Consider the following 14553-nt stretch of genomic DNA (forward strand, 5'->3'; position numbering starts at 1 on the left):
TCTGCTGACTGAACAATGCAAGTGAAGTGAATCCCCAGAAGAGATTGTTTTGTTCAATGAGCAACATAATTTTTCCTGTTTGTACAAATATTTCATCAAAGCATTTCAGCTTCATTACTGATTAAACTATTTAGTCACAGAGTGTAAAGTCGAAAGGTTAGATCTAGCCTGAAACAGATTTAACAGACAAAATGTATCTGGTCTGCTAGATCCTCTAACATCTTGGGTACTGTAGGTCATTCATTATTCTCAGCCAGTTTCTTTTTTGAAGGGCCCAATAACCTGGACCAGTTCTTGAACAGACTGTGTCTTCTGGAGAGGTATCTTCTTGTTGTGCCTTCCAGTAAAAAACACTGTCTGGAAAGAGTAGTGTAACCACAGCTGAAATAACGTCTTATTTCTGACAGTTTCTCCCATTTCCTTCCATAGAGTGTTCTTAGTAGAACCTTGGAGCTTATGGATAAAGAAAAATTTAACTGTTTGACTTCTTAAGCATTAAAAGATGCAACTGGTGTTATCAGATATATGTCCCTATGGCTTGGGCATGAGAGCTGACAGGAGCTGGGAAGGATCCGTGCAGAATTTGGGGCTTTTGGGACACAGGCTGAGGACCTGAGCAGGATAAATCCCTGGGTTCAGGGCCAAACAGAGCCAGTCTGGGAGGTTTCCTCTCATACTTTTCTTTCAGTATTTCATAATCTATGAGTATTTGCAAGAAGGTGTATGTATGGGGACAATGGGTGTTCTCCAGGATTGCCTCAGAAGACTTATTGTCTATTGTACTCTCTTTTATCTAAATGATCTTGGATTAGGTAGTTGTTGAGAGATTCATTATGCTTTATTGCCAGATTTTAAAATGATGTTTCTACTAAGGAGTACTTGATTACTAACTAGATGCTTTAAATAATAGCCTTTTTCTTCAAAAGCATTCAAAAAATTTTCTACTATACTGTAAGGTCTCAATCCCAGTAACTGAGTTTAGGAAGTAACAAAGCTTGATCATTTTGAATACAGGCTTAGGTAGCACAAGGTGGGTGTAATGTAAACTGCTGGAGAGATTCTTTCCTTCATTCATAAGTATTTTATCAAGTTTTGTGAGAATTTATGAAGACTCTAAAATCAATTGTTTTCTGACTTTTAAAACAAAATTGGATTTTGAGAGTATGTCTTGGTTTCAGCATCATCATACTGAATGTAGTAAGAAATTTTAAAGAAACATTCTTGAATATTACTAAACCACTTTTTTCACCTAGCTTTAACATGATTTTGTTGCTTTCCCACAATGACAAGGTTGTATTAATGAAAATCTGACATGGTGTGAGGTCAGGTTTTGTTTAGTTCATTACAAAGTTACTAAAATAATGCTGATCTTTGACACCTAACCATATATTTAAATCAAGGCAGTTACTCAATAACAGGGTAAAAAAAAAGTAGAAATTTCCCCGCACATTATTGGTTTTGCCCAGTGATGTTATACACCAACTTTAAAAATCCCAGACCCTGTCCTGTGGCCTTCTCCAGCATTTGTGAGAGTTGGGACCTCTTGGCCCCAGCACTGCAGTTGAGCCCGGAGGCAGGCAGCAGTGCTTCCTCACAGGTGCTCTCATGGGTGCACTGAATGACAGAGCACTTGTCCTTCAGATTTGTCTTTCTATGAGGCCTTTAATCTCCAAATTCAGAAGCCTTTACGTGTTACTTATATGTCTGTGTGTATGGATGATGTCTTGAAAAGTGCTGTAGACACATTTGTTCACATTAAAGCTGGTTTGTTTTTCTTTAAATTATGAGGTTGGCTATCAGTTGTTGAAAGACTGCTGCAGACATGCTTGCAGTGAGGGTAGTAGTAATTTAATGTCCTGCTGCCAATGTAGCAGAGTTGACACATGAAAGCTCTTAGTGCAAGTGTAAGAGGTATTCATGGCTTTCTGAATAATGTGATTTTACCAGCTCAACATTCTTCTTCATGAGAACCAACTTTACAAGGGCAGAAGGAAAGCAGACATTTGATGAATACAACTGCCAACTGCTGGGATTTTTTTTTTTTCCAAATTATACAAGGAGCTATGTATTCTAGTGGAGATTTCTGTGAAACTGTGGTATCCTACCAAGAAAATTTCACTTTTTCAAACCCTGCACTGTTACGGTGTATCTCAATACTCTGAGTAGTCCAAATTTTTACTTTGTAAATTTAGTTTGCCAGTTGTATATTTTACATTTAGTAATCTATATATCTTAAATTAAAAAGATAATTCTCATAGACCAGTTTTTTAGAAGATGTCATCATCTCTAAATGATGATGACTATGCATACAAGTACATTTACTGGCATGAGCATAAAACTTGTTATCTGAGAGTACGCATTCCAGAGTATGTGCTTTGCAGCTACCTTTCCTGAGGACCTGCTTGTTCTTGTTCTTGACATTGCTTTCTATCCTAGCTATAATGATGACATCTGTATGGTGAAATGTTTCTGTATCAAAAACTTTTAATCAGGAAAGCTAAAAATAGAGCAGTTATGGGTTGATGTCCAAACCATGGCTCCATATTTTAGCAGTATTACAAAGTAGCAGCATGTTCAGAGGACCAGCCCATGCAGTGATCAGCTCCCTCAGAAAAACAGAAGTTGTATTTACAAATGAGAAGATTGGCCTCTTCAAGGGTTTACACATCTGCAGTTACAGTCATGGATAGAAGAGAAAATAAATACATAGCCTGTTACTTGTTTTGGGACCTTGGGGAATAGGAAAAACCTCTCATTTACTTTTACCAACAAAAGCCTTCTGCTTTTCTAGGGGCAGCTTGGAAGGTAGGTTAGGGAGGGGAGAGATGAATTTGTGCCACAGCCCTCAGTTCTTCTAAAGGCAGCAAGAGATGAGGGAGCAGGTGCTACCTTGAAGGCCTGGTTGCTTTGGAGGAAAAGGCAGGAAACATCTTTGTCCCTAAAATAAATGGAAAACATGGCTGAAGCAGTGGATACTTACCTGCCATAAAACTGTTCCTGCATCTCTTGCAACCTTTTGTTATGCCCTCTGTGTGCAAGCTGTGGCGGTGCTGTGCTTCATGGAGTGGCTGAATAGGTTATCTAGACAGCCCCTACCAGCCTTGCTCAGGTGCTCTCAGGTTTCCATCTATTTTGGTAAGCTGCAGAAGTTGCTCAGCTTTTGGTAGGTTCCCAGTGAGTATCAGATGGCTGCTGATGCTGGAGAGAGCAAGCTTGAGTGCATTTGTAGGTGGCTTCAGCGATGATCTAGATACAAGCCCAGTGGGTTTCTGAACACAGGCAAGAGAATAATTATAATGGTAACTGAATGGAGAGCCAAGTAGCTACTGGTTTTTATTTAAGTGATTAAGAACAGTCTCATAGTACATAGCAACTCTCCTGTAAGTGGCTTGAAGGAAAAAAAAAAAGGAAAAATAATGCATAGTAGTTGGAAGAAAGCATAGATTTGTGCACGTCCGACATGTAAATTATAGTAATCTTGTATGCTTTACTGACTTTTAGAAAAATAATGGAAAAAATCCACATCATGAGTTTTTATTATAAATATGTTCACAGCCAGAAGTGCTGCTTTCCATTTTCAGAGAAAGTGTTGGTTGCCTTCATGATCCTTTCATCCAGCTCAGGCCTAGAGTGCAAGTAGCAGTGTGGGCTAGAAATAAACCCATCTGTAATAACCAAGCCTGTTTTTTAAGAGAGAACACTTTATATGGAGTAAAAACCCCCTCTGTCTTTGGGGTATATGAAACTTCTGCCTGCTTGGAGCAGAGCAAACGGTTGTGAAGTCATGAGTTTTTTCAGGACGGAGAGTTCAGTCATGTTTGCATGACAGGGCAATCTGTCACCGTCATCCTCGTAGCTGGGATACAGCTTGGCATGAGAGAGACGTCACCTGCCAGGTGTGAACTTGCATCTTTTAATTTTGTTGTCTTTAATGTGGTATCAGCTAGTAAAGTGAAGATCAAGTTAGCAAGGGACTGACAGCTCTGCCTTATCAACCTCCATTGTCATCTCTTTTACCACCAAAGAAAACGGTTGATGGTGTCTGACTGAAGAGAAGTTTGTGTTCTTGTCTAGTGACCAGCTGTACTCCTAGGCTGGGAAGATGACAAGGGCTAGCATCTTGTCAGTAGTGTCTGTCTAGGTACAGCTGCTTCTGTGCGTCTGAGTGGAGTATTTGTAAGACTACGTAGTATAAGGCACCTTATGCTGGTGCTTTCTGTTCAGTCTCTACCAGCGTCTGCTTTCTTACAGTTGGATTGAGAGCACTGAGGGAAGGAACAGCACGGTGTTTGTTCTAATATCAGAGCAGCAGTTTTGTTGCTAAGAAAAACTATTAATGTAGGATTCTGTGTGCATAAGAGACCAAGCAGTGTTGTGATTCTTTCACCCAGAAGAGGAGGAAGCACAGCTCCAGTGTTCTATGGCTTTTCTTAGCCAATATGAGAGTGGCTATAGGATCACTGCGGTTGTTGAAAGGAAACTAAGCCATGATCTTATACTGTCAACCCTACTTAAGTATTTCACTATATTTCATTTACATTCAGTAACAGTATGAAAAACCTGGTGCTCCAAATGGAAACTTTCTTCGCCTGTATGTTAAAATATCTTTGCACGGCTTTTATCTGGTCTCTCTAGTCATGTATCTCTCTCTCCCCCCCCCCCCCCCCCCTTTTAGTCACCACAGACATAAGTTTCAGAGTGAAACTGTGTTCTTATCTTTCTTATCGTTGGTTAAGGGTTTGTGTTTTATTTTCTTCTTTTCTGTTGTTTTAATATTCCCTTCTGCAAAATACATCTGTTTTCTCCAGATGATTCCCTCCTACAATTTTCTTCACAGCTTGAATGTCTCACTTCTAATTACATGAAGGATAGTTCTCTCCCTCTTATTCTTTGTGTCAAGAAGAGGACTGGTGTTTTTTAGTTCACCTGTGTATTCCCTTAAAATTGTTGGCAACATGTTGACAAAAGCTAGTTGTATTCTTGTTTTCTGGCAGTTGCCATTTCTCCCACGTTTGCCCTTTCATCTTACAGTATTTTTCTGACTTACATAAGAATTCCAGCTCAGGTTGCCATTTTAGTACCTTATGTTTTGTGTAATATTTATTTCTTATAAAGTTTAAAAATTGCTTCTCAAAAATTCCTCAATACCTCTGTCTTTCTCATCACTATGTTTTGTCCATTTCTTTACCCTAATACTTACCATAAAATTAATGTTGCTAATAAATCCAATGTATTGAGTTTATTACCAGTTATTTGGGATCTGCTGAGCTTGAAATTAGAATGGAAGTTGATTCTGCCATAGAAGAGCTTTTCAATCCTTCTTTCATTTTGCCTCTCCTCCCTCCCTTTACTCTGTTCTCTAAAAAGTCATTTGAATTAAATTCATCAGAGACATGATTTTGGAACAAAACTACTTCACTGGAAATGAGGATAAAACCAAGATTTGTGTTTCAATGAGAAAATGCTAAAATTTCCCTCTAGATTTTTTTTTTTTCTCTATTTCATGAATCTGCCTCTGCCTGAACAGTGAAAACAGGCTTGGCAATATTTTTGAATATTGATACTGGATTGTAATAACTTGACACCTTTTGTATAAAATCTGCATATTGAAATTACAGCCATTTTGCTGACCTTCAACACATGAAGATATATTAAAAAAGACAATATGATTAGGATTACATGGCTGATGGGGATCTAGGAGTACTGGAGTAGCTTTAGCTCAATGTTCACAGGCAACCACATTGTTTTAATCATGTTGCCTTGATTGTGCTTCATAGCTCTGTCATTTGTTAGTGCTTGAGGCAGCGTGTGCAGCTGTAACTCAGGTATCCTTGTGTGGTGGTCTGTCTCATAATGAAGACGTACCTGCTGCCCGCATTGTACATGGGCTTCCAGAAGTTTCTGAGGCATAGCATGCCTGCAGTTGTGGGTAGTAGGAGGGCACCACCACTGAGATTCTTCACCAGATCTCATTCATTTAAATTCTGAGATCTCTTTCTATCCTTTTGCTCAGTGACACAGAAGCCTCCTCTGGTAAATAAATGAGAAAATTAAAGAGAAACTGCCTAAAGATTTACTTACTGTATGAAAATCCAGTGTGGTGGTTGGCTGCATAAGCCTGAGTGACAAGCTGGAGAGGAGAAAAAAGCAAACCTGCAGCTGTTTGAGATTAAAGAACATGTAACACAAACAGTGTCCTCATGAAGAGAAATGAGCTTTAAAAAAAACATTGAATACAAAATTCATGTGTGTTAATAAAATGAAGAAGTAGGAGTAAGATTTGTGTTTCCTAAGAGCATAAAAAAATCTGACCTAAAAAGAATATATGTAATGTTGTATGTTGTTTAGTCAGGATTAATAGCTAGCACTAAGCTGTGCTATCAGTTGAAGCACAAGCTTTTCATCTCTGGGCACTTGAATTATTCTTAATATTTTTCAACATCTAAATTGGGTCATAAATGTTTTGGCAATTTCAGATTAGTGGCATAGGGGATGGAGGGCATTATAAAACACGCCATGTGATAGAACAGTTGAGTGCACTGATTACTAGGCTGCGCAAGTAGATAGAGCCAAGTGGGAGGGCGCCTTCACATCAGGAATGAGGGGTGCTGGCTCTGCGGTAAGAGTAATATCCTGCACAGTGCCTGTCTGTGCCATGCATGACTAGCTGATTATCTTGGTCCTTCACGGAGCCCTATGTTCACTCAGCAGATATTTTGAAAACATCAGCTCGTCAAGAATCAGCCCTGTTCACTAACAGAGGTCTGACAGTCTAACAGAGCTAGTAAGTACCTCCTAAATAACGCCTGAAAAGGTCTAGGAAAGGTAAGAGTCCTTGGTGAAGGTCACCCTGCTAAAGAGAAGGGAGAATGCAGGAGAAAAGCACAGATTGAGCATGAGAGAAAACAACCAGAAAAAGAATGAAAGGATTGTTCAGTGCCTGCATTTGTAGATCAGGAACAGAATACATCAGAGTAAAATTGAGATATGAGGGAGCGGGGGGGAAACCAACACCCAAACCAGACATGATGCAAGAAGCCAGGCTATTTAGCTTGTGTATTTAGTTAGTGCATACTCTTATCTCAGGAGATGAGGTGGGCTAAATAAAGAGCCTAGAACAGAAAAATAACTAAAAAAACCCACAACAAAACATAAAAGCAATGATCTTCTTTAATGCTAGTCTGTTTTCTCTCAAATATCATCCAATGTTTATGCATTATAACTTAGAGAAAAATACCAACAAACACAATCATTGTGAACAATATTTTTGAGTCTTCTCTTGGTATTAAGTACACCTCATTAAGTTAACTTGCATTATTCTGTCATCCCTGTAGCAGCTGAAACAAATTATTTCATGGAAATGTAACAATAAGGCTATTTTGCATGCATGTATTATCATGCAATCTTTTATTGCCCATTCACATTATTTTCAGTAGATTCTCTCTCCTGTTTAAACTATGTTTACGTCTAGACAAAGGAATACTCATTTTCACTTACTTTTCCCCCTCTGTACTGCTGCAGTGTGCAGATGCTTTGTAAGCATTTATCTTCAAAACTTTCCAAAATTGTGAGAGCATGCTATGATTGTTCCTAGGTAGATGATGAAATGAAGATCAGAGTGGCTGTAAAGTCTTTGCTCATTTTGGATACTCGTCTTGAAAAACAGACCACATCTGTCTTTTAATGAATATTTTGTTCCCCTATACACATGGCTACAACAGTGTCTGATTTGACTGTGTGGTGTTTTTAACCATAGAGCTTTTACATGTACTGAACAACACAACCAAATCGTGTAGATAAACAGTGTTAAGACATGCAGTTCCACTTGGTGTTTTTAAAGATGTTTTCTCACACCACAAGAATGTTAAGCTTCTGTACCCCTCGATTCAGTGCTGTTTCTGGAGAGATGTTGCCTCATAGCATATATGAGGCTTGCAGTATTTGTCCTGTTTCATTTGTTTCTGTCCAATTTTTATAGCTTTGTTTTCTGCAAAAGTGCATGTTTTTGCCTCTGCCTTTTTCCTAAACTGCCTGCCCACTCTTGCCTACTTTTATTATATTCATTCTCCTCTGTTCCTTCTTGTCCCTATATTCTGGTGTTCCAGATGCACAGCTTTTTCACTCTCTCACACCTTACTGAAAAGCAGGAAGAGACAGGTGATTGTAATGAGCCAGCTTTGTACATTATCATGTTTTTTTCCACAGCCCAAATCAAGTCTTTGCAGGGAAAGAACCACTCAGTTTCTGCAGCAGTGAGTAGTGGAGAATCCCCACTGCAGGATGACCTGGAACAGTGACCATGCCCCAAGCTAGAACTGTTAGACCTACATCTGTACCACTGAGTTATTCAGAGAACACAGCTGCTAAATTTTAACTGATCTCTTCTGAACAGTGGTGAAATGTGATTTTTTTGAAAAACAAAAGTACATTAAATCTGGGAGAGTTTCCACAGGGTTGTATTAGAAATGTGAGAATAGGAACATCCAACGTGTTGAACTCTTGAGCAGTTCCAGTGTGGCTCTGCTACCAGGACAGCTGGATATACCTGACAGGTGCAGACAGTTTGGTTAGTCCAGATCTGTAGCTGTGGAAGCAGTGATGCTGCAGTGATTGCTTAAGGCTGATGTTGCCAGACGTTGTGGGATCCAAGGTGTAAACCCAACCCTGTTTAGCCCTGGCTCTTATAGAATGGGTGGATCCCTGGTGAGTGTTGTGTCCAACCCATGCACTGTTTGTGGGATTTCACTTTTCCTCATGTCTCAGCTGTGTAATATTTATTGCATGACTCTGAGACACATGAAGATTTAGGTCTACTGCTCAAGAGGATAGAAAGGTTGGCCAGCCTGGTGCTGAGACAACTGCTAAAATTGGCTGAAATGGTTTTAAGACTGAACAGACAATGGGTCACTTTCCCATAATTGTGTTTTGGAATTGGTTCACCTACAGCTTTCAGGGTAGAAGAATGTAGAAAATCTCAACTGGAAGTGTTCCCCTTAGCAAACACAAAAATAAGTGAACATGGAGCTTAACATCCAGGATTTAAGAAACAATTTTAACCTTCTCTAAAATGATTGTGCCTTCTTTTATTATTCATTACTAAAATAGCTATACTATTTTTTTCACCATTTAGACTCACTGATACAGTAGTTCACTTATTGCGAGCATTTAGCTGTATGTTGTTTTGCTGCACACTGCATTGTGCTGCTCAAAAATGCTGCAGAAAAAGGTGATGCTGTTATTGATCAGGTGTATAATGCCTTCTTAATTGGACTGTGATTAAATTTAATAATTCTAATGTGCCAAGCTTTTCTTGAAAGTATGGGAAATAAAGGAGCATTTTTACCTCCTGGGATGTATGCTGCTTAATTAAGTTATTGTCTTTCTGTGAAATGAAGTCAGAGAGTAGTATCATACGTGCTCAAAATGCTTGCTGGTTTAATAGATCAAATAGCGAAATAGTGTTTTGCTTTAAATACAGACAAGCTCTTGAGCTCTTACAGCATGTTTATTGTTCTTTCCTAGCTGCTCCCTGTGATAATGTAATGCAGGGTGATTACTGAAGTTTTATCTGGTAGATTACCCTGTTAACCTGGCACTCCAGTAAATTGTCATGTTCTAGCAAGAAGGCGGGACATTATGCAAAAGAGCACTTCAATATACAGATCTGTTCAGCACACAAGTATATTGTGGTTTTCATTTTATTTTACTATTTTGTAGGATTGCATTGATGTGGGTTGGTGGGAAGGCGAACTCAATGGCAGACGAGGTGTGTTTCCAGATAACTTTGTCAAGCTTCTTCCTTCTGATTTTGAAAAAGAGGTAAGCAAGGTATTCTTTCCTTTTCGCTTTAGAATACAGAATGAAAATGAAGTTCAAAGAAATTCTCTTTCAGATATGTGATTTGACAAAGTTTTACTTCTAACTTAATAACAAAAATCGTTAAAGGAAACAAATTTCAGGGTTACAAAGCATCCATGAGGAGAACATGTGGCACTCAAAGTCATATTACGGAGTTTCTTTGAAGGGTGTGGTTGGCCCATCCAGTCAGCTTGCCTCCACTGTGTTGCTCTGAAAGTCCTCTGTCCTGTGTTTCAGGTTTGAGAGAGAGAGGAACTGGAGGTCCCAGGGTAATTTGCTGAGTCAGGTGATGCAATGATGACCAGAATTGTTAACTCTTCTCCATTGTTTTTGTGGTGGAATATGAAAAGTTAGTGTATCATCTGCATGTTGATTGACAGCATCAAGCACTGTTCCAGAATGAAAAGGGTGAAATTTTAACTGTGAGATTTGAAAGACAGTAGTGAGTTTTTGGTATCTCAGAGGCATGTTTCTTTACCTCTCTCATAATTATTAAAGAAGAAGGTATAAAATCAATGCAGAAGCCTTTTCAGCTTCTATTTATTTGAAAGAGATGGCATTGTTATTTGCCAAACAATAGTTAGAAGTCCTGCAGCTTCCTGGAATAAAGTAATGGATTACTTCTCCCAGAAGTTCATTCCATTTTTAGGAACCTTTTCAGTCATCAGTAGGATATTACGAGCTTGCAGTCAGGCTTTTGATGAGTATTTCACAATGACAGTGCAAGCCGTCAGTGATAAAACTGAGACGTACTGACACTGGGCTTCAATCTTTGGTAATAAAACTGGATGCCAGAGGCAAAAATTAAATAACTTGGAAAGCTTAATAAAGCAACTATTAAACATCTAACAGAAGCTAACATGATAATTATTGAAAATGAAGGTAGAAAAGCAGCAAAACCTCTGGGAGATGAAAATGCAATTCCATAATAGAGTGGATATCCTGGCTTTAGGCCTAATAATAAAAGAAGGTGATTTCCAGAAGAGGCAGAAATCATAAACCTTAAGACGTAGTGTGCCTATTATATTAGAAAAAAATCTTACTCTTATCCATATTTTTCATCATGAAATGTATTCAGTATTCTTTAACTTATAAATGATATATCTTTAAGTGTTTCTTTCTTTAGAGTACAATGAATATAACTTGTAGAAAAATACTCTAACACTTAGAAATTGCAGCTAGGTTTGCTGTAAATGTGAAGAATAAAATTTTATTAATTTTCAAAATGGCACAGTTCTGGTGGCCACATGAGTACATAACTAGTAGGACTATAGACTGTCTGTCTTTGCTTGAATCAGTGCTAAAAGGGAAGGAAATGGATACTTTTCCAGTGGTTTTGTCAGGTATTTTCTGATGTGATCCAGAAACCTTGGGTTCCATCCCATGGTCTGAAAGTATTTGTTGAAGTAGTTCTTCTGCTTGTTGAACAAAAGCTTGGGATCTTTTCCTGTCTCCTTGTTCAGTCCCCAGTTTTCCAATCCCGATTCTTCTCCACACATGGCTATTTGTCTCAGGCCTTTTCTACTCACTGCCTGGTCCGTCTCCGCCTCTCAGGTGGTCTCAATTACAGGATTTTCCCCCGAGCTTACTACCTGAGTCTAAATCACCATCTGGATTTACTTTCTATTCCTACATCAAATTTTTTTATCCAACTTGTTTCTCTCTCCCCTCTCACTCTTTGTCCCTGCTCGGTAGTTTTGATCTCTTCTTGCCCAACCAATTCTGGTTTCCTTTCTGTTGGCTTCATTTCTAGTCTGTCTCCATCACCTTCCTGGTTATCCAGCCACCGACCCTTGTAATTTCTCCCTGCTTCTCCATGTTTCCCTCAGCAGTCTTAAGGCTCCTTCACACTACCTCCTTTCTGATCTTTGTCTGCCTTTTTGAAACAATGTATTTCCCTCATCAGCCTCCAGTTAAAGCCACATTGTCTAATGAACCATAGGATCCTTTCTCCTTTGTCTTTATCTACATTAGTGATTTAGTTTTAATCAGGAGTGGGATTTGTAGTGAATCTCTCACTTGTCCATCTGCATTTGCTATGCTTTTGTTTGCCTCAAAGACAAGTCTCAGGGGACGTGAACTAGACTCCTTTCAGATGAAAACTGAAAGATGTGTGAAAGGAGTGCACCTCATATATTCCAACTGCTGACCTATGGACAGTCAATGGGATCAGGCTCACACCACTCCAGAATAAACCCCAAATGTGTATATTGTGCTGCTGGATCCTCAGGACCAACTATTTCACTCTGCAGCCATTATCAACCAAACTCCCAATTGCTGTCACAAGACATTCATTGTCCCTGTCTTCTTTCTTTTCCACATTTTTCTGCACTTTTCTGCATTTAAACCTTGAACCATGCTGCCTAAATTCTTGAAGAAGTGTCTCTGAGAGTATAAGGTATTCACTGTTCCTGGACACTGGCCCACAGCAGCCAGTCTAGAGAAGATCACTCTGCACTCCTGAGTTCTTTGGCCACAGTTTTCTCAGGTTGATGACAGGAGGTGATCTGGTTAGGATAAGGTGGTAGGAGAAACCTGAGGCTTGCAGGATGGCAACTTCAGAGATTTAATCTGTTAGACTTACTCAGTCTGTGCAAAACTGGTTATTTTTTCTCCAGAGATGAAAACATTTGCTAGATTTGAGAGAGATTGCCAGGAAGGGTGAGTGGCAAGGTCTCAGCCTTCACAGAAAACCTGCCCCCTGTCAACATTCAGATCAAGACTTGAGAGTTCTAGGGCAGAGGCTGAACTGAGCCACTCCTCCCCTAGCCTGCAGGTGTAAGAGAAATGGTTCTGGTGCTGATTTGGTGGTCATGTTTCTCAGCCATACCATTGCAGATCTGTTAGGAAAATAGTCATAACAGAGAAAGTAGAAGTAAAAAGTACAGATTGGTTGGAATTTATTTCATTTCACCAGACATCTAAAACTCTGATAACTATAGTGAGTGAATACAATGTAACCTTTGCAGCATTTCCTGTGTTCTGCATTTTTGCCATTTATGAGTCTGAAAACACACACTTCAGGTTTTTCCACATCTATCTGGTTTTTTGTGTTTGTTTTTTCCAAAATAGGTTGGAATATTTACAAGATTAAATCTCAAATAAATAGGTTTACTGACATAAACCAAATTTCATGTATTTCTCTAATCTTAAGGCACATAAACTGGACTTTTTCTTTCCCCTCAGCAGAACATTTCAATTTCTAAAGTAGAAAAATGTAATTTTATTTGTCAATGCTATTTTCTCTCTTCAAATTCATTTTAATGAAGTTATTTCAGGGGAAATACGTGACAGATCTGTAGTGTCAAGACTTGTAATTATTAATGCTAAGCAGTGTATGATTAACTCCAACCTTTGTATGAATGAGATTTACAGGCATTTTGATACAATCTGTTTTCTTCCGTTATTAAATTTTAGAGACCGAAGAAACCACCACCTCCATCAGCTCCTGTCATCAAACAAGGATCAGGTAAGTACAGCTGATTTTGTACAGCACATGTCAGTGAGCACATCTCAATCTAGATTAAGTGTATTCAAATTTAGATAGAATTCATTTGTATCAAAATTGGTAAGCAGGAAGTGTCTAGACAACAACTAATAAATTGGATTCAAATGGCAAAAGGTGATAACCCTGAAACACTGTGGTGTGCTTTTTAAATTTATTGCAGGCAGCCATCTGCACCATTTTAAAATAACATATTTTGCCCCTTAAATGTGTTGTCAGAGCAAGCAAGATAACTTCGGTTTTTAGAAGTTCTCTGATTCCATTCCTTGACTGAAATTGGTTGTGTGCATGGCTTTGCAGTATAGACCCAATATGTTGGAGTCTGATAATACCTGCAGGAGGAAACTGCATTCACTTTACACCTACAGATCTGATTTATTCTAGAGATAAAGAGCTTTTTTGCATATCTATAACGTAGTGTCAGAGAACTTGACTGTAATACAGTGGCCCCATCTGAGTTGCAATCTAAATCTTACAGATGTACATGAATGCTGGAGCTGCCTGGCTGTCTCCAGGTTCTGTGCCATAATTAGATTCTTGGTTTCTGATACTTTATAGCCATAACTATAAAACTAAAAGGAATTATCCTGTAACTGGTTATTTAGATAATGGCGTTGCAAATGTATTAAGGAGCTGATTATGTTTTCCAAACAGATGAGTGCTAGCAAAGCTGGTTTTCAAATATGTTAGACTGAATCGTGTATAAAACCTGAGAGATGACACCGCTTCTATTTGTAGTTTTAAAACAACCTCTCAATACAAATTTTCAAAAGTGCCTGCACAATTTATTCTTTCTGTGAAACTTAGAAACAGTTAAAGTATCTATGCACTTGACAGTTCTGACCTCAGAAACCAAATTCCTGTTCCATTCATGTAAAATCACAAATCATAAGGCATGGGATGTTCTCAGAGTTTTCGTTTGTATTGCAGTTGTGGTGGAAACATAACTATGGCTGGAATTCTTTAATCCCTTAACTCCAGTCAGTTTGTTAAAATTTTGCAGCAGCACTACCTCTTCCCCCACTGCTGGCACATTAAAAAACCAAAATGAACACATCTGATCTAGCAAGATTTTTTTCTTGTCAGTGTGGTCTGTTCCAGCTTTCAGTGCTTTAAAAAGTAAATTTCCCTCTCCTACAGTCTTGATCTATTAATAGAGGAACACACCAGTGTACCATTTACTGTGAATC

At 38.7% G+C, this 14553-nt stretch overlaps 1 protein-coding gene across 5 annotated transcripts in view; it reads left to right on the forward strand.

The window, feature by feature from the left end:
* SH3KBP1 (SH3 domain containing kinase binding protein 1) overlaps positions 1–14553 on the forward strand; it is a 237431-nt gene that overhangs the window by 191163 nt on the left and 31715 nt on the right. For all 5 annotated transcript variants that reach the window (XM_074814691.1, XM_074814693.1, XM_074814692.1 and 2 more), the window contains 2 exons: positions 9718–9819; positions 13276–13327. In XM_074814691.1, coding sequence (XP_074670792.1) covers positions 9718–9819; positions 13276–13327 — 154 coding nt within the window. The remainder of the gene's footprint in view (positions 1–9717; positions 9820–13275; positions 13328–14553) is intronic.

Source organism: Strix aluco, chromosome 2, assembly GCF_031877795.1.
Source record: "Strix aluco isolate bStrAlu1 chromosome 2, bStrAlu1.hap1, whole genome shotgun sequence".
NCBI lineage: Eukaryota > Metazoa > Chordata > Aves > Strigiformes > Strigidae > Strix > Strix aluco.